General features: G+C 37.1%; 1 protein-coding gene across 2 annotated transcripts in view; it reads left to right on the top strand.

Moving 5' to 3' along the window:
- Positions 1-399: 399 nt before the first annotated feature.
- The window catches only part of TEKT3 (tektin 3), a 47,740-nt gene continuing 26,921 nt past the window's right edge, over positions 400-21,218 (top strand). Inside the window, exons 1-3 of one of the 2 annotated variants that reach the window (XM_037070945.1) lie at positions 400-491; positions 10,381-10,993; positions 13,358-13,441. In XM_037070945.1, coding sequence (XP_036926840.1) covers positions 10,415-10,993; positions 13,358-13,441 — 663 coding nt within the window. In that variant the 5' untranslated portion in view covers positions 400-491; positions 10,381-10,414. Of the gene's footprint in view, positions 498-10,380; positions 10,994-13,357; positions 13,442-21,218 lie in introns of both variants that reach the window. The other variant, XM_037070946.1, reaches the window with a different exon arrangement.

Below are 21,218 nucleotides of genomic sequence, written 5' to 3'. Positions count from 1 at the left end.
GAGGGAAGGTCCAAATATTTCCTTTAGGGTGAGGAAGGAGGGAAAGATAGCCAGACAATCCCAACACAGGAGATCTGCCAGACAAAAGACAAAAGTAAAAGTAGGGTCTTGTCAGCATCCTGCACCTTGGAGTGGGTCACCAAGCTTTGCGCAGCTTTGGGGAGGAATCTCCGCGGCCTCTCGATAGGGGTGTCCTTCACTCCTGTAACCTCCTGGATTCGGCAGTGTTTCCGGGAGCCGTGGTTACTAAGCACGGCAGCGTCCGTGGTAACCTGATGCCCCTGCTTCCGTGGCCAGCCCTTTCACACACCCGCCAATCGGCGCCCGGAGAACCGACAGGGGCGGCCATTGACTGGTCCCCGGCCTTTGACATCACAGGAAGGCGGTGCCAGGGCTGGAGCGGTCTGGTCGAGCCTCTGGTCGGCGGTAGGTGGTAGGTCCGCGCCCTTCTCCTCTCACCGCCCCTTCCTCGCACTCTGCCCCGCACCCTCTGACAGGTGAGTGGTCTCGCTGGCTCCTCGCTGGGAAGACCCTACAGAGGCCCCTTCCCCATCAAGGCTCCAACGTCTGACCTCAGGATTCGGGGGAGGTCGTGGAAATTTTGAAATCCCTACCCCCACATTTACTTCTCTATTCCAACTCCCCACCCCAAAGAAAAACCATGTAAGCCCATAGACAACCCTATCAAGGCCTCCACCCCATGCCTTTGGAATATACGTTTCTGAGGCTTTTGAAGGATTAAAAAGTTCTCCCTAAATGAGATACCAGGAAAAGGGGCATCCGAACCCTGGATTTTCTGCAAAAGCGTAAAATTTCTTACATCTATTATCAGTGCTGTGCTTTTCCACTGTGGTGTTTGTTTCCAAACACTGTTCCTTGTTCTTCCTGCTTGGTCAGCCAGGCCTTCCAAGTGCAGCCAAGGGGAAGGCAGATTCAGACCGCGTTCCTGAGACTCAGGTCGAGGCGGGCATTCTCACCGCCCCTGGCCATTTCTGTTGACCTCTGGCTGCGAAGCTCTCACTTGTATTTTGACAGTTTAGACTACCCCCCATCCCCCGCCACCGCCTCCCCATCACCAGGCCTTTTAATGTTTTTTTCCCTAGCTGCTTATGGTGTTCTGGATAAATAAACATTTTCTAAAACGTTAACATTACTCTTTAGGTCACTGTGAAAAGCAAGCTAATAGTTTTATTAATAACCAAAGTGTTTTGAAGTGTCTGATAAAAATTCTACTTTTTTTCCTGACTTAAAGTGAAGTATTTTATACAGCAGAGTGTTCAAGCATCCATGTACATGTGCCTCATTTAAAACAACAACCTCAAAACCATTACAAGCACAGAAGAGGCCTCCTACCTATCCTTGGGAATCCTGCCCCACTCCTTCCCACCTGAATTTAGTGTTTACTTATACTCTGCTTATTTTATACTATTGCTCCTTATGAATTTATTCAAAACTCAATATATAGTGTTATTTTTAAAGTTTACATGGTGTGCTATACATGCTCTAGGTCATTCATTTTACCTGAAAATTTTTGTATGAATTTTTCACGAATTATGCATACAGACTCCTGTTGATGGACTTTTTCAGCCTGTTTCCTTTTAAAATGTATTAGAAAAATATTCTTCTAAGTTCTGATTGTATACACTGAAGTTTATCTAGGTAGGTAGATATCACAACGTTGAATTGCTGAATCACAGGGAATGTGCTATTTCACCTTTGCTAGATACTGCCACATAGCTCCCTAAGGGTAGTAATTTATACTTCTGCCATCAGTGAAGAGTTTGTTATCAAACTTTCTTGTTTTGGAAAAAAGAGATTATTCAACTTCTTCCTGCATCCTTATTTATTTATTTTAAAAATATATTTTATTGGTTATGCCATTACAGTTGTTCTAATTCCCCCCTTCATTCCCTTCCACCCTGCACACCCCCTCCCCCACCATTCCCCCCCTTTAGTTTATGTCCACGTGTCTGAAGTTCTTTAGATTCTATATTTCCCCTACTATTCTTGCCCTCCTCCCTGTCTATTTTCTACCTACCGTCTATGCTACTTATTTTCTGTACCTTCTCCCGCCTTCTCCTCCTCCCGCCCCCCTGTTGCTAACCCTCCATGTGTTCTTCATTTCTATGGTTCTGCTCCTGATCTTACTGTCCTCTTAGATTGCTTTTGTTTTAGGTGTGGTTGTTAATAACTGTGAGTTTGCTGTCCTTTCACTGTTCATATTTTTATCTTCTTTTTCTTAGATAAGTCTCTTTAACATTTCATGTAATAAGGGGTTGGTGATAATGAACTCCTTGAATTTGATCTTATCTGAGAAGCACTTTATCTGTCCTTCCATTCTAAATGAAAGTTTTGCTGGATAGAGCAATCTTGGATGTAGGTTTTTGGATTTCATGACTTGGAATACTTCTTTCCAGCCCCTTGTTGCCTATAAGGTCTCTTTTGAGAAATCCGCTGACAGTCTGATCAGCACTGCTTTGTAGGTGACTGTCCCCTTATCTCTTGCTGCTTCTAGGATTCTCTCTTTCATTTTAATCTTGGCTAATGTAATGATGATGTGCCTTGGTGTGTTCCTTCTTGGGTCCAACTTCTTTGGGACTGTCTGAGCTTCCTGGACTTCCTGGAAGTCTATTTCCTTTGCCAGATTGGGGAAGTTCTCCTATATTATTTGTTCAAATAAGTTTTCCACTTGCTCTTTTGCTTCCCCTTCTGGTACCCCTATAATTCGGATATTGGAGCATTTAAAGATGTCCTGGAGGTTCCTACGCCTCTCCTCGTGTTTTTGAATTCTTGTTTCTTCATATTTTTCTGTTTGGTCATTTTTTTCTTCCTTCTGGTCCACTCCCTTGATTTGAATCCCAGTTTCCTTTCCATCACTATTGGTTTCCTGTGCATTTCCCTTCATTTCAATTAGTTTAGCCTTCATTTGTTCCTCTAATTTGTGACTAAAATCAACCAGTTCTGTGAGCATCCTGATGACCAGTGTTTTGAAGTGTGCATCTGATAGGTTGGCTATTTCTTGGTAGCTTAAAGTTATTGGCTCCGGGGCTTTGAGTTCTTCTTGAGCCATATTTTGGTCTGTTCACACCTGTTACATATGAGGAAAGGAGCCCTAGGTGTTCACCAGGGTGGGGCAACTCAGTTGCTGGGTTGTGATGCTGAATGTAGGGGCGGGGTCAGAGAGGGGCAATGGCGGTTCTCTCTGCTGCTTCCCGCTGCTGGGGCCTGCGGGGTCTGTCTCACTGCTCGCTCCTTCGCTGGTTTATCTGCGCGTGAATGTGTGAACACAGTCAGCCTGCCGCCTTACGCCCTCACTGGGTCTGCCTGTTGCTACCCCACACCTGGGATCCGTCCACGGCTGCCTTCGCACCTGGATCCGGAAATCTTTCCTGTCTGACCGTGCTCCACTGGTGGCTCCACCCCTCTTACCGGTCTGGTTGAATGGTTTGTTGTTGTTGGACTTCCGTATAGTTCAATTTTCTGTGTTTTGGCTGCGTTTTTGTTACTGAAACTTTGTTGATTTTAAACTTGGTTTTAAGAGGAGGCACAGTATTTCCGCCTATGCCTCCATCTTGGCAGAAGTCCTTGAGTATCTCCTGCATCCTTATTTAATATAAGGTATATGCATAAAGATAAATTACTTAAACATTGAAGTTGGATAAAATTTCTTCTAATTCTGGTATTTATTAATATATTGGTCAATGTTTTATTTCTACTCCAGTTTGAAGCTGTGAGAATTAAATAAATATGATCAAAGGAATAAGGGTTGTATGTGATCATTTCAAGCCTATGCTTGTCACTTATCTAAGGCAAGCAGTGGAACAAGTCGTGGAAACCCTCTCCACTTGCCATGTCTTCTGCAGAAAATGACCTATAGATTTTTAGACTTAAAATGTTTATGATCCTAAATTTTCTAGGAAAATGTTTATTCAACTTGAAGCTACCTATTGGATTGTAAGTGAAGTTTTCTAGTACTTAAAATCTCTGTATGATTTATGATCTTTTTAGCATGTTAATACTTATGAGACTGCTATAGCATTTTTCCAGTATGTAAATAACTATTGACTCCACATTAAATGAACACAAACACCATATTTGGCTTAGCAGCACATGTCATCATTTCTTACAATGCTCTTTGGTCATGACTAAAAGTATAATAATAATAAAAAACAATGGCATGATTTGGGGGATGGACTTTTCCACAGCTGTTTTCATTTATTTTTCAAAAATTTTGTTTAGTTTACTTGCAAATATGAGATATTTATAATAACAGTTATCACACATACTCTCTTCATAACTGACTAAGAATAAATTAGAATAATTTAAATTATTAATAATTTAACTAAATTAGAATAATTTAAACATTGGAAAAGGCAAAGCACCAAACGGAGGTGTTATGTCTTCCTTAAAAGTTTGGTAGAGTTCATCAATGAACCCCTGTAGATTCAATTTATTTAACTGCTATGAAGCTTTTCAGGTTATCTGTCTCTTCTTTAGACAGTGTTGGTTATTTACCCCTTGAAAGAAATGTGTCCATTTCATTTATGTTGTCAAATTTCTTGGCATAACATTGTTGGTGATATTGTTTCACTAACTTTCTAATGTTTGCTGGGTCTGTAGTAATAGTTTCCTTTTTATTTCTGATATTAGTAATTTGTCCTCTCTTTTTATCTTGATCAACCTAGCAAGTAGTTTATCAATTTTACTGTTAGGATTTCATTGCTTTTTTCCCTTATTTGCCCATTTTCTACTTTTAATTGATTTTTCTCTATATATTATTTCTTTTCTTCTATTTTAGATTTACTTTGCTTTCTTTGTTTTCTAGCCAGTAAGATGAAAGAGTAGATTATTGATTTTAGTTGATTCTTATTTTCTAATAGAAGAATTTAAAGCTATAAATTTGCCTCGCAACACTATTTTACCTGCATTCCACAAGTTTGAAATACTGTGTTTTCATTCTCAATTAAATTCAGAATATTTTCTGATTTCCCATGTGACTACTTCATTGGCCCAGAAGTGTGCTGTTTAATTTCTTGCTATTTGAGGATTTTCCAAATATCTTTTCATTACTGATTTGTAATTTAATTCTGATATAGTCAGAAAATATAGTCTGCATGATTTTAGAATTTTAAGTCTATTTAGACTTGTTTTATGCTTCAGAATATAGTCTACCTTGGTGAATGTTTTTGTGCAGTTGGAAATATTGTATAATCTGATGTTTTGGGTGGGATGTTCTATAGAGGTATATTATTAGGTCCAGTTAATTGTAGTGTTCAAATATCCTATGTATTAACTACTTTTTCATTTGTTCTATCAATTAGTGACAGATGGGTGTTGAAACATCCACCTGTAACTTTGGATTTTTCTCTTTTTTATTTTACTTCTGCTAGTTTCACTTTGCATGTTTAAAATTCTGTTAATGGTTACATAGACATTTAAGATCATTTTCTTTTATCTACTTGCTTAATCCCTTTATCCTATTCCTCTCTTTCTGTTTGATAATATTTCTTGTTCTAAAATTTGTTTGGCTTGATAGTAATATAGCCACTTTAGTATTCTTTTTATTAGTGTTCATGTAGCATATGTTTTCTCATACTTTTGTTTTTAACTTGTCTGTGTTTTCTACTTAAATTTTTATTTCTCTCTGTACACCATATAGCTCAATATTACTTTTTAAAATTAAGTTTAAGAAACTTTGCCTTTTAATTTGATTGTTAAGCCATTTATTGTAAATGTCATTATCAGTATGATTGGGTTTGTGTCTATCATCTTGCTATTTGGTTTCTCTTTGTCTTATTTTTGTATCTTTTATTGGATTAATCACATGTCTTTTGTAAGTCTTCTATTTCTCCCTCTCCACTATTAGCTTATTAGCTTGAATTCTGTTTTATTTATTTATTTATTTATTTGAGTTTGCTCAAGGTCAGTGATTCAAACACTTTTTGGTGTTAGACTCAAAAGGCTTTGAAGATCTTTCATTTAAATAAATTACATCTCTTGCTGTTTATTATATTAAAATTAAAAGATTAATTTTTAAAAAGAACTATAAAACCTGTTATAAAGTTATATAAATAACATTTTTACTTAAATTTACTTAAAGCATTTTTACTTAAAACTCTGTTTTCTGAAACAAAAAAAAATTAGTGAGAAGAGTGACATTGTTTTTGGCAAAGCCCTTTGATTTCTGTCTTAGTAGCTGGGTTCTGCACCCAGTTTGTTGTGATATATCATGTCACTTATGGAAAACTCTATTGTAAATCTGTGAGAGAATGAGAGTGAAAATGGCAAATTTTATCTCAGTATTTTCGCCTCAGGAGGTTTGAGACAAGTCCGTGAATTACTGCATCACATCTTAAGAACTACTGCTCAAAGTTTATGATATGCATCTTTAACTTATTGCAGTATATATAAAATTACATTATTTCATTTTAGTTCTAAAATAAGACTCTCATAATAATACATTCCACTTTGGCCCTACTACCATTCATGCTATTATTACAATATCATTACTTCTATTTTAAAAATAAACTCCACAATAAATTTTTATTATTTTCACTTTAAACAACTATCTTTTAAAGAAATTTAAAAGTTAAAAAAATTATATTGAAACACATACTTACCATTTCTGACACTTCATTTCTTTGTTTAGATCTAAGTTTCCATCTGGTATAATTTTCGTTTTTGCCTGAAGAATTTCCTTTAACAATTCTTTTAGAGCAGTTCACCTGCTGGTGAATTCTCTTGGCTTTTGATTTTGTGAAAAAAAAATTATTTCACGTTCATTTAGGCTCACACTTCCTTCCATCCTTTAAAGATATTGTTTGACTATCTTCTGGGTTGCATAGTTTCTGACAAGAATTCTGAACTAATTCTTATCTTTGTTCCTTTGTAGTTACTGTGTCTCTTAACTCCGAATTAAAGTTTTTATCTTTATTGTGGATTTTTAGCAATTTGATTATGAGTCCTGAGGTGATGGTAGTGGTGGTAGTAAGTGTGTGTGTATGTGCATGCATATATGGATGTGTATTTATCCTCTTGAAATGTGTGGAGCTTCTTAGACCCAGGGATTTGTAGTTTTAATTAAATTTGGAAAATATGCAGTCACTTCAAAAAGTTTTGTTTTCCTCCCTTCTTTTTATGACACTTCAAGGACATGATGTTAAACCATTTGATATTGTACCATAGATTATTGAGGCTCTTTTTATTTTATTCTCTTAGTTAAAAGAAGTCTGTCTTGCTTGTTTAGATTAGAGCTCACTATTCTTTATTTCTCCCACTTCTAATATGCTGTTAATCCCATCTAGTGAAATTATGCAAGTATATATCACATATTTTATTGGTAAATTTCATTTGGCTCTTTTTGTAGTCTTCAAAAAGAAGACTATTCTTGTTTTCCTTCACATACTTGTACCTAGTTTGCCATAACATCTTTGCTATTCACAGGCTTGTTTCTATTCACTGATTTTTCTCCCGATTATGAAGAAATGTGCGCGTCTTGGCATGTCTATAAGTTTTTGATCAGATGCTGGGCATTATGATGTTATATATTTGAGTGTCTTGATGTTGTTAGGCAGTTTAGTTACTTGTGGAGTAATCTGGTTTCCTTGAGGTCTCTTTCAAAGCTTTGCTCAAGTGAGTTTTCAATACTGGCATTCTAGAACTAGTTCAGCCCTATCTCTAATGTGTGGCCTCTCCAGACTCTCCATGGACTGCTCCAAGTGAATACCAATGACTCTCCACTCTGACTGGTACAAATTCAAAATGGAGAATGGACAAGTTTAGAATGTCTCCACTCTCTATGAGTTCTAGAAATTGTTCCACTCACAATCCTGCCATCATTCTTTGCCAAGGTCTGTGGAATGTCCTTTGATGTGTGGGCAGCCTGCTACTCAACAAAGACTTAAGCAGACCCCTGTATAGATTTATGGAGCTCTTTCTCTGCATAGCTTGTTTTATTACAGAATTCTGCTTTACAACTTCAAGCCATTTCAGTGCCCCAAATTCTGATCTCCTCAACTCACAAGTGCTGACAGGCTCTGTTCAGTTTTCACCTGCTTTTCCCATCCAAGGGCTCACCTTATTTGTTTCTTTTTTCCCAGGGATCAGAGTCCTGTGATGGTTGTTGTTCAGTATCTGAAAACAGTTTCATATATTTTGTCTAGTTTTTTGGATGGGGCAGGCCAGGTCTAGGTTTTATTTCTCTATCCTGGTTGGAGGCAGAGTCTATTTTTGAGTTTTTGAGTATTTCTTAAGGCTATAACACTCTCAACATTTTTATCAGTAATGACCAAAAATGTAAGACATTAACATGCTGTTGTCTTTTATTCAGTCTTCGTGAATGACACATGAGAAAGCTGACTGAACCTACTACTTTTGTGTGGCTGTGGAACATTTTCTCTTATGTGAAACTTACTGCCCTGCATAAGGAGCTCTATATCTGCGACCTTTAAACAACTGAGCTTTATGCTTCAGAGTCTGGAGTCTGAATTATATCCCATCTCTAATCAAAAGAAATATCACTGATACTTTTGTAAACTATGTTGATTTTCTCAACTCATATGTCTCCTATGGCTTCTGAACCTCTGTGTCAATGCAGGTCACCCTGTGGAGTAGGTGACCATGGTTCAGTATTTGAGAAACAGAGATTCCTCAAGATTTCAACATAATGGGTGTTGGGTGAACACATGGTAATTCTACACTCAGAAATCCTTGGTTGAAGGATAAAAATGAGACATTAGCTTTTAGGTCTTTTACTGTCAACAATTAAGAAGAGCCAAGTAAGAGTGGTCCATCACCATGTGAAACTTCTTGCTGAGAGAAAATTGACTGGATTATTTCTTGAGGAAGGGGATGGAACTAAGAGTAGCCTAAGGTTTACTATGAAGACCCTAAGGTCTCAAATTACTTTGAATTTGACTTTTCAAAGAGCAGCATTTAAGTTTCAAACTCAAGTGAAGAAGGGTGAGTGGTTAGTAAGGCTTCTTGTTCACCATCACATTCTAAGCATGGCCTGGATGGGTGCTTGGGGGTGAAGGGAAGGAAGAATGGAAAAATCAGGGAGCTCAGGCCATGTGGGACACCCCACTGGCAGTGGCAGCCATTTCATCACATGTGGTCCAAAGGGGTTTTGTTGGACCACAATTTTACAAATAGATTATTTTGTGCTTTGGATACCAAAGGCTTCAATACATAGCTATTTAAATGAATGATTTTTATTCTGTGTAGGCTATGGAATTGGATATAATTTTGTTTTTCCTTTTCAGTAAGTAGGTATGTAGACATTAACTCCTGAACAGAATGATGTTTAGATGCTGAGAAGTATGCCACAGTGTATGGCAACCTTGCCTTTCTGGACTAATAATGACCCAGATTTTCAGACAATAAAATACTTTCAACTGGTGAAAAAAGATGAAGTGGATCTGTATGTTCTAACATATGTATTTTTAAAATGCATGTTTTAGAGCAATACTTATAATGATTAAGATAATTTATTTTTGTATTAAAAATCTCTGCATATGTAGAAATGGTATATTTATGTAGGGTTTAAAATAATAAGTATGTTGTCATGAATAGGAAACATCTGAAGAGAAACAACTATTAATGAACTGTTCAGTGCCTACTTCAGAGTTCAGTTTTTGGAGGGAAATGGATATTTATCTTTTACTTTATATACTCCTCTGTATTAGTAATTTTAAAAGCTGACAACTATTGAGCATTTACAATGTGTCCAGAACTGTGCTAAGCATTCCACACACTTAAACTTGTTTTACTCAATTCTCACACCTCTGAGGCTGCCCTAGAATGTTTATATTGGAAATGCTTACAGATGGCAAGTTGTCTGGCAGGAGAGCCAGGGACTTGCCTTAAGCACTGTTTGCCTACCAACCACACCATTTTAATCGGATTGTGTGTTTATTTAGGAAGACTTGGCTGGGGAGGGGGGGGCGGGGAGCTGCCAAGCAACCCCTTGATGCTAATACTGCTCATAACAATTCAAAGAAGTAAGTACTATTATTCCCAATTCAGAGATAGAAAACTGAGGCACAGAGAGACTAAGTAATTTATATAATGTTATATAGCTAGTAAATACCAGAGCCAAGATTTGAACTCCTATATGTTAAAATGCATAGTTCAGTTTCTTTATTTAATTTTGTTGCCAGACATTATTATTTCTTGTAAATTAAAAAGTATTTTAAAATTTTAAATAGCCAATCTAAAAATGTGTTTTGTAATATATCAGGAGACACAGAGATGAAAAAATTTTGGAATATATGTATTAGGGAGCACTGCTACTGATACTAAGTCATGTGGCCTTTAATTTTAAATTTTCACTAAAGATTTAGTTATGTGACTATCTATTTTTACCTTCTTTCCGTTTCAAACAGGAGAGATTTACAAGCAGTGCTTGAGCATCATGGAGTCTTTGGGTTCTACTTTAACAGCAGCTTATGCCCACCCTAGACCAACACCAACCAACTTTTTACCAGCCATCAGTACCATGACATCAAGCTATAGGGACCACTTCCCCCACTACAATTTGACCCACAGCTTGAGCCTTCCTTGGAGACCAAGCACATACTACAGAACAGCCTCCAACTTGCTGAGCTTGGGGCCCTACTGCACCAATTCTCAGAAGGTATCTGAGAGCACCATGCTCCCCTTTGTTTCCAACAGAACAACTCTCTTCACAAGGTATACCCCTGATGATTGGTACAGGTCCAATTTAACTAACTACCAGGAATCGAACACTTCCCGACATAATTCAGAAAGACTAAGGATAGATACCTCTCGCCTGATTCAAGACAAATATCAACAAACAAGAAAAACTCAGGCAGACTCCACCCAAAATTTGGGAGAACGAGTCAATGACATAGGATTTTGGAAATCTGAAATCATTCATGAGTTGGATGCAATGATTGGAGAGACAAATGAACTAACTGATATTAAGAAAAAGTTGGAGAGGGCTTTGATGGAGACGGAAGCCCCTCTTCAGGTAAATATAAGACCTTATGTTAATGACTCTGCATTTTATGGTTATAATTCACTGGTTGAATTTTTGAGCTTATTTGCTGGTTGAATTGTGTTTTATTTCATTTGTACCTGGTAGTAGGAATGGTAAGATGATTACCATTTTTACACATTGTCCAGAACAACCATTTAAGTAGAAAGAATTCTGAATGCAAAGCAAAGGAGACTAATTAAAGAGACACCTTAGGACACATGATACATTTAAAAGATGGGAAGATGAAAATCTCTTAAATAGGCTTCTTGGTTATTGCTATTCCTGGATTAGTATAAACAATATTTGAAAAATAAAACCCACAAAACCAACTATTTGTTTAGTCTGTGTTGCGAAATGCCTCTGGCGCATATGTTATGATTCCATTTCAAGGCTCATCAAAATGATCAAATGAGACCTTCTTAGGAGGTGGGATGGGTTTGATGGAATAGAGAAATGGGACTGAGGTGATGCCAGTGTGATCATGGAGGCCGCATTGTAGGTTGACTGCTGGCTTCTGACCGAGCTCTGAGTGTGTGAGGGGCCCTCCAACCTCATTCTGCCTACCACCATGGAAAGAAGACATTGTGTGTGTGTGCACATGTGTGTGTGCGTGTGTGTGTATGAGCAAAGTCCATACCATTGTCTTCATGTTTGTATGACTTATTTCCCATGTGCAAAGCATTTGTTATAGGAGTTTATCATTACATCTGTAATGCCAGAGTTTAGAGGATCAAGGAGCAGAAGTCCTGTGGATTAAGGAGTTTGTTGGAGACCCCTGCACACTGTTACTTCTTTTTGTGCCTCTGCCTCACTAAAAACAAACACACACAAATACAACCACCAGGCATTTTAAGAGAGGTAGATAGACACTAATGATGTCATTTCAAATTCACTAACTCATCAAAAATTGATTTTCAGGATTAGAAGCCTTTGCACCCTTTCTCTGTGCTCTGCTCATTTTGAGGATTTCTTGTCTGTTCTATATACCACCCCATCGAAGGCTCCCCTTACTGTAAATTATCTGGAAAAACATTCCTTTCAGTGATGCCTGCTTTCAGTGAGATGGTACTAATTTGAATATTTTCTGTAATTTTTGTCCAGATGTTCTTGAGTGTTTGAATATTAACTATCAACATGGTATCAGAAGGTCCTGATTAAAACTAAAGTTAGTCACATAAACAGATACCTCTCAAAAAAGAAAAAAAAATAGATGATCAACTTATATATGAAAAAAAAAGTGTTGAAACTCAGTAAAAATGCAAAATCAATGAAGCAACCATCTTTGGCCTATCAAATTAACAAGAATAAAAATTGATAACATGCAGGAATGGCAAAAGTGCAGAAAATGGACACTTTCATATACTGCTGGTAGGACTATAGATATGCAGAAACTTCCTGGACAGTGAATAAATAATATACTTTAAAATAATTGGAGTTCCTTCCAACCCATTAACCACCTTCTAGTAAATATAAATTGTATTATTAAAAAAATTAAAGATTTAGTCAAAGATTTTGTTTGATGATATTATATCTGAATTACAAAGTGCATACTATTATATTTCAATTTTTTAAATTTGGCATTATACAATTATCCCATCATGAAATAGTATTTGATATGGGATTTTAAAAATTATATAATATTCTTTCATGCTTAATTTATTGTCATAAATATAAGCTGTTTTCCCCTGGAGTCACTAGTACCCTTTGTCTCAAAGAATATTTCATGAATAGGGCCTATCATTTAATGTTAACCTTAAAAATTATGTAAAATTACAAGGACAATATAATCTCTGCTTTGTTAAAACAAATAAGACAGCAATAGGACTGTGGCTAAATCATCTTTTATTTTTTTATATTTTTTCTCTTTAATGGATAAAGCAATTTATTTTTATAATTGCTACTTCAAAAATAGGCACTTTGATTTGGCTACACAAATATTTTAATGTCTTTAAAGATAATCAGTTGTTTTATCTTTACCTTTGTCTGTAGAAAATATTTAGAAATAATATTCTGAAGACTATATTTCAGGTTATTGAAGTATTTCTGTAGAAAAAACAAATGCCAAATAGTTTTCTCAGATGCTAATTTGTGGAGCTCAAGTAGATGCCATCTGCTGCATTTTGCCAGCTTTTCAAATTAAGAATGCTTTCATAATACTTTGAAGAACTAACTCTTTACCTTTTAACTACAGAGATTGGCAGAGTTGTCACGGTTGGTTTCAGGCTATATTTCCAAGAAAATGGCTTGAAAAGTTGGTATTGGGAGTATTGGTCGACTTGTTTTAGAAACAGATAATTTTTGTCATTGACTTTAGTCAGTTTGCATTAGTGGTTTCCATAATTTGTGTGTCTGTAGGTAGCTCGAGAATGTCTATTTCATCGAGAGAAGAGGATGGGCATTGACCTAGTTCATGATGAAGTGGAAAGAGAACTGCTGACGGTAAATATGGGGACAATACTTCCACAAGAAACTTAGTGGCAAATAGGTGTTTAATGTACAGAAATGAAATGATGTTATAGAAAGCCACTTACAAATAAAGAGTTACAGTATGGAGTTTTTATAGCATTTAGAAATGCTAACGTTTTTGGTGATAAAATCAATAGATGTTCATTTAGAGAATTTGAAAAATACAGAAAAGAATAAGGAAAGGTCAAAATCACTCAACTTTCACTTACACAGAAATCACTATTCACTTGGGGGTATTTAAGTCTCTTATTAACCATACTTAGATAGGTACCACCCAACTTAAATACACATAGACATGTCCTCAAGATTAGAATTATGCAATGTATCTGAATTGGATTAGGACTTTTTTATTGGATAAATGCTCAATGCTGATTATTCCTGTATATACATGTGGGAAGACAGTGCTCTTTGCTAAGTGAAATAAGCCAGGTGGTGAAAGACAACAAATACCATATGATCTCACCTTTAACAGGAACCTAAATAACAAAACAAACAAACAAGCTAAATATAACCAAAGACACTGAAATAGAAAACAGTCTGACAGTGGCCAGAGGGGAGAGGGGAGGGAATTTCAGGAGGAAAGGGAAAGGGTTTACAGGAAAAAGTATAAAGGACATATGGACAAAAACTAGGGTGGGGTGGAAATGGGAGGGAGGTGGGGAGGGCTGGGGGGTGGCCTGGGATGGGGGTAAAAGACAGAAAACTGTACTTGAACAACAATTAAAATTTTTTAAAAAAGACTTTCTTTCTTTAGAGCAGTTTTAGGTTCACAGCAGCATTGAGAGGAAGGCACATACACCCCCTGTGCTACACATGCATAGCACCCTCTATTATCAACCAGAATGGTATATTTGTTACAATGGGTGAACCTACACTGACACATCATAATGATCAGAAGTCCATAGTTTATCCTTAGGGTTCACTGTTGGTGCTGTAAATCCTGTGAGTTTGAACAAATGTACAATGTTATGTATACACCACTACAGAATCATACAGAGTATTTTCGCTGCCCTAAGCAAGAATCCTCTTACTCTACCTATTCACCCCACCCTCAACTCCAATAGTGCTTTATTCATTTAAATATTGTATTGGAGGTTACTTCCCCATATCATTATATATGCTTTAAGACATTATTTTAATGGTTACACAGTGTTCCACTATCATTTTTTTAAAACAATCAATCCTCTCTTTTTAAATACTTAGGTGATTTCCCTGTCATCTTTTTGTTTTCATTTTTGGGTTGTTTTTTTCTTTTTACTATTTAATAACATTGCAGTGTTCAAAAGTATTATCGATGTATATGTATTTTTTATTCTTTCCTTAGAATACACTTCAAAAAAGGTAATTGATATTTCATAGAGTATGTACATTTGGAAAACTTTTGATATATAACTAAATTGCCATCCAGAATCTTATATCTGCACTACTATCTGATTCCCTCACTGTACTCTGTTCCACCCTCCACCAATTAAATATGATTTAGTTCTAAGTTCTCCAACCTTTACTTTCTAGATTTGCTCCCACAAGATCTCTGCCATTCCTACAATTTTAGCCGTTACATGCCTGGGGCCCTTTCTGACCTCTCTTTTTTCCCCTCTCAGTCATATCCTCTATTAAGTATTAGCTCTGTATCCCTAAGTACTTGTCAAACATATTTATGTTGGCAACTCACCTTTTGGTTCACATTCATGAAACCTAAAAATGAACCTTCTTTTATCCTGATGCTCCTGCCTTCTCCTTCCTACAATGGTACCAAGGCTGTCTGGTTACCAGGGCAGGTCTTGCTGACCATCACCTTATCCACCTCTGTAGTCAGCTTCAGCTCCTGCACATCATTCCTCTGCTTTGTTTCTCACCTCTCTATTTTTCATTTTATTCTCCCAACTAGTGTTCTAAATCATCCTTTCCTCCTTCATAGCTGGTGAATATAAAATCTCCAAATATCATGTTGTCACTGACCTGAGATGTTCTCTATGATGTACATTATAAGCCACTTCTAATAGCTCAACTTCATCAGTTTGCCCACAGACACAGTATGGTATTTCTAAAATATTTTTTTGAAACTTGGCAACTTTAAAAAAATTTTTTCTTTTTTAATTTTAATTCTTATTTAATTCTTGTTCAAGCAACTTTAATGTCCATTATTCTAGCTCTCAAACCTACACTTGGTGAAGGGTCTTAAAATAGTAGTGGTTAGATCCCTTTTCCAGAGATTCTGATTCAAATCTGAATCAGATTGAAGTATTATTGATAGAAATTAATAAATATATAAATAAATTATTATACTATGTTCATGTATTGGAAGACGTAAATAGTGTTAAGATGGCATTACTTCCCAGAATGATTCTAGATTCATTACAATTCCTGTCAAAATCCCAGCTGACTTCTTTGCAGAAATTGACAAGCACATCCTAAAATTCACATGGAACTTCAAGGGATGCAGAATAGTCAAAATAATATAGGAAAAGGAGAACATTGGAAGACTTGCACTTCTTGAATTCAAACCTTCCTACAAAGCTATAATATGTGAGACAGTGTAGTACTGGCTTAAGCATAGCCATATAGATCAGTGCAATAACATTTGAAAATCCAGAAATAAACTCTCACATTTATGATCAATTAATCTTCAACCAGGGTACCAAGACTATTCAAATGGGACAGGGATCTTTTCTTCAACAAATGGGATTTGGACAACTGGATATCTACATGCAAAAGACTGAAGTGGGGCCCCTGCCTCACATCACATTAAAAAACAGCTGAGTCAAAATGGATGAAGGACTTAAATATAAAAGCTAAAGCTGTAAAACTCTAAGAAGAAAATATAGGCATAAATATTTGTGACACTAGAATAGGCAATAGTTTCTTAAATCTGACACTAAAAACACAAACAACATAAGAAAAAATAAACTAGACATCATCAAAATAAAAAAAACTTTGATGATTCAAAGAGTGTCATCAGTAAAGTGAAAAGAAGATCACAGAATAAAAGAAAATCTTTGCTAATCATATATCTGATAAGGGGCTTGTATCTAGAAAATATAAAGAACTTTTACAATAAAAAAAGGACAAGTAACCCAGTTCAAAAGTGGACAAAGGATCTGAATAGAGAATTCTCCAAAGAGGATATACAAATGGCTGATAAGTATTTAAAAAATGGTGAGCAACAATAATCATCAGGGAAATTTAAATAAAACCACACTAAAATACCACTTCACACCCACTAGGATGACTATACTAAAAAATGCATATAATAACAAGTGTTGGTGAGAATGTGGGGAAATTAGAACCCTCACACATTGCTGGTGGGAATGTGAAATGATATAGCTGCTTTGGAAAATGGTTAAACAGAGTTATCATATGACTCAGTAATTTCACTCCTTTGTATATACCCAAGAGAAAAGAGAGTATATGGCCCCAAAAATTTGTACATGAATGTTCATACCAGCATTATTTATAACAGCCATTTAGAAATAATCCATTGCTCATCAACTGATGAATGATAAATGAAATGTGGTATTTCTATACAATAGAATATTATTCAGCTATTAAAAGGAATAAAGTAGTACTACATTCTATTACACAAATGATCCTTGAACAAATTATGCTAAGGGAAGGAAGCCTGTCACAAAGGACCATGTATTGTGTAACCCATTTTGTATGAAATGTCCAGATCAGGGAATGTATAAAGACTGAATGTAAGTTAGTGGTTGCCCAGGAGAAGGAGGCTTGGGGGATTGGAAACTAAGGTACCAGCTGAAGGGTATGTTGTCCTAGGTGAGTAACAATGTTTTAAAACTGTTTCTTGTGATGGTTACACAACTGTGAATGTACTCAAAACCATTGCACTGTATAGTAAAATACATGAATTCTATTGTATGTGAACAATATCTCAATAAAATTATATTTAAAAAAGCAATAAAAACTACTGCTTTGTAGCTAAATACTTTCTAGGTCAGTAGCAGACCTTGCTTCACCTCAAAATAACTGAGTCTGCAATTGGAGTGATGGTTCATCAACTGAGGGGCACCTTAGCCATAGCCAAGCAGTTCAGGTAGGGAATGTATCCTGTAGCTTACCCAAGGTAGTGATATAGGCATATCTTTTATTTTTACCAAAATAGGTGTCATTTTTTAAATAACTAAATAAATATAAAAAAGAAATAGGTCTGCTTTTTAAAACTGTGGGTGGAATAAAATTTTTTTTATGAATTCTGTTGACTGTTACAATTAGTGTTATTCTTAACAAAATGTCCTCTCTTGGGAAATTGATTGGGATACTATACCAATGGGACACCCAGACCAAGCTAACTTCTTGGACTTTGAAGCTAAAAATGAACCTTTGTGTGAAAATTAAAAAATAAATTAATAGAGAGAGGAAGATAGTGGCAAGGTAGGAGGGTGCAGATTCCACTTCCCTCTACACTCAGGAGAAAAACCTAGCCAATCTATGGAGGAACAGAGCAAACAGCCAACAGTACCCCAGCATATATGAAAACAAGAGACCAAAACAAGAGACCAAGAGCTCTCTTGAGCTCTCTTGCTCAAGAGACCAAGAGACCAAGCAGTTGACCCCCCTTTCAGTAGGGGGCACTGAAAAAAAACAGACAGTAAGGAGACTGCTTCAGGACAATAAGGTCCCAGGGACCAGCTTGGGTGCCAGGGCAGCTACAGCCCCAGGCCCAGCGCCCACATGGTCTGCCACCTGTGGCAGAACTGCTTCTTCTGCTTCTTTTTTTTTTCCTGGGAGAGAGGGGGGTCAACTGCTCCCTCTCCAGCCAAACAAGGTTTGAGCAGCACTGGGAGAGACCTGGTTGTTTGAAGTCGCAGAGAGGAGAATAAGGAGTAAGTGGCAAATACACAGGGGCTGTGAGCACCCACGGAGTCTGTGGATGCTGGCTGGTGAGAGTTGAGAGTTGTGCCATGACAGGCCCTGACCTCGATAGTCCCCGGTGTGGCTGGAGAATTGGACTGTGAGAGAGGCCAGGCTGCTATACAGAGCGTCAGGCTTGAGTAGGAGAAATTTCTCAAAAAGAAAAAAATGAAAAAAGAGACACTGTTTGGGGAATTCTTCTGCAGCAATTGCTCTGTCCTCCTTCCCACTCAGCTGGGCAGCACTCCCGAGGTGGTGCAGGAAGTCCTGTGCAACCCCATAGCACTGGGAAGGGTGTGCCCCAGGACCCATGGGACCAGAGGCTGCCTGGCCAAGCCCGAAACCGAGGAAGAGTACATTCTGTGGAAGGCCTGTATCCCACACTCAAGGCCCCCAGGGAGAGGCACCAGGCTAGCCCTATTCCTTCTTCCTTTCTTTCCAATTTTATCTTTTCTTCTTTCCTTCTCCTGCGTTTTTTTTTAAATTCCTACAAGTGGACAAAAAAACCTGGAGCTGTGGAAAGACCAGAGTTAGACCCAAAGAGGGGGCATCCCAACAGCTGAGACAGTGAGACAAGTTTCACTTTGCTATTACAGAGAACCTGCAAGTTATTGCACATTTGTATTATTATTTTTCATCCTTTATTTGAATAATATTTTTGTATTCCTCTTTTTTTCTGTTTAGTCTTCTTTGCTTGGCTGGTTGTATTGTGTCATTTGACAGGTTTCCCCTGTTCTCTCTTTCATAGTGTATTGCTAAATTACTGTCCTTCACTTCACCTGTGTTCCATTAGCACACTACTCAAGGTTCTATACTCCCTATTTTTTGTTATCCAGACCACATAGATTCTGTCATATGATTATTTCTCTAATATTATTGTAAATAATAGCTGTTTCATACAATTGTAATTCTATGGAATACTACACAACACCCCTCCCAGATCTTAGCTCACTTCACAGTTTCCTGAACTCTATTACTGTAGTGGTTAACTCTAAATAGGTGTAACTCACACATTACACCTATTTACTATCTTTTACTGTCACTTACCTCACAATCTGACCTCCCCAAACTTCACTGCTTCCTAGATCCTTTCTCTCCCCAGCAAGAGTCTTATCTTCTTTCTATCCTTTCTAAAAAGTGGCTATTCTCTCATAGTTAACACTATAGATAGCCAAAGAATCTCCTATCTCTTCTCTACTGACTGCTACTGTAAATATCATAGAATACTCTCTTGCTGTCTTAAAGCATTTTGCCTTTCCCCTCCAAATGATCACAAAAAAGAGTAGGTGGAAGAGGTGAACACCAGGATACCCACTGGAAGAGGAAAGCCAACAACAAAGGAACCACCAACAGATAACAACAGAAGAAAGTGAAGTAGGGAGTGGAAGCCACACTAACCTCAATCCACGACCTATCTGGAAATACAACTAAATAGTGGAGAAATTACCCAGAACAAAGAACTGAACAAGAGAAAGAGAGAATATGCCAAACCTTGTACACATGGAAGAACCAGCTTTAATACAACCTGCCCTCACCAGCACATCAAAATATAAGAGGTAGTGGACAGAGTGATCCTCTGGTGATCCCCAAGAGTTAACCAGCTGGTGGTAAGAACCCACTAAAGAAAGACCAAACAACAATCAAAACCCAAAGGCAAACACAGAAGCAACTTAAAGGACAGCCCAAAACCAGTGAGATTGGGAGATCAAGGAGATTGCACCACTGAATCTCACAGGTATTCTACCACAGAAGTTCACACCATAAACCCAGGGAGCCAAAACAGATCAATTTAAGAAGCTGAAGCTAACAAGAAGAGTCTCACAAACAATGGGAAGACAAAGAAACAATCCACAAATGAAAGGAAAGGAGGAAGTCTCAGAAAGAATGCTAAGTGAAATAGAGGCAAGTCAACTATCAGATATTGAATTCAAAGCACTGGTTATCAGGAAGGTCAATGAGCTCACACTGAATTACCAGAAAGTATAGGGAAACTACAACAAACTCACTCTAAAATATATCAACATGAAAAAGAAAACAGAAACGATTAACAAGGGCCAAGAGGAAATGAAGAATACAATTTCTGAACTGAAGGACACAGTAGAAGAAATCAAAAGCAGGCTCATTGAAGCAGAAGATTGGATCAGTGAGCTGGAGGACAAAGTAGAAAAAAACATCCAGAATGAGCAAGAAAAAAAAAAGAGGCTCAGAAAGAATGAAGAGGGATTAAGAGAAATGCAAGACAATACGCAATGTAATAATATCTGAAAAACAGGGATACCAGAAGGAGATGGCGACGACCAAGGGATACAAAACCTATTTGAAAGAGTAATGATGGAAAATTTTCCTAATTTGATGAGAGGAAAAGTTACACGAATCCAGGAATCACAGAGTCCCATTCAAGAGGAACCCAAAGAGGCCCACTTCAAGACACGTCATCATTAAAATGGCAAAATTCCAAGACAAAGAGAGAATCTTAAAGGCAGCAAGGGAGAAAGAGACAGTAATATACAAGGGAGCCCCAATAAGGTTAGCTGCTGACTTCTCAATGGAACTGCTCCAAGCAAGAAGAGAATGGCAAGAAATATTCCAAGTAATGAGAACCAGAGGCCTGCAACCAAGAATACTTGGGGAACCAAGTATTCTTGGTTTGAAAACATTTTAAAATACCAGTGCTTCAGATTTGAATCAGAATCTCTGGAAAAGGGATCTAACCACTACTATTTTAAGACCCTTCACCAAGTGTAGGTTTGAGAGCTAGAATAATGGGCATTAAAGTTGCTTGAACAAGAATTAAATAAGAATTAAAATTAAAAAAGAAAAATTTTTTTTAAAGTTGCCAAGTTTCAAAAAAATATTTTAGAAATACCATACTGTGTCTGTG

Source organism: Sturnira hondurensis, unplaced genomic scaffold, assembly GCF_014824575.4.
Source record: "Sturnira hondurensis isolate 20B ecotype Veracruz unplaced genomic scaffold, ASM1482457v3 Scaffold0019186, whole genome shotgun sequence".
Classification (NCBI taxonomy): domain Eukaryota; kingdom Metazoa; phylum Chordata; class Mammalia; order Chiroptera; family Phyllostomidae; genus Sturnira; species Sturnira hondurensis.
The sequence above is the reverse complement of the archived record's forward strand: the minus strand, read 5'-3'. Positions and strand labels throughout refer to the sequence as shown.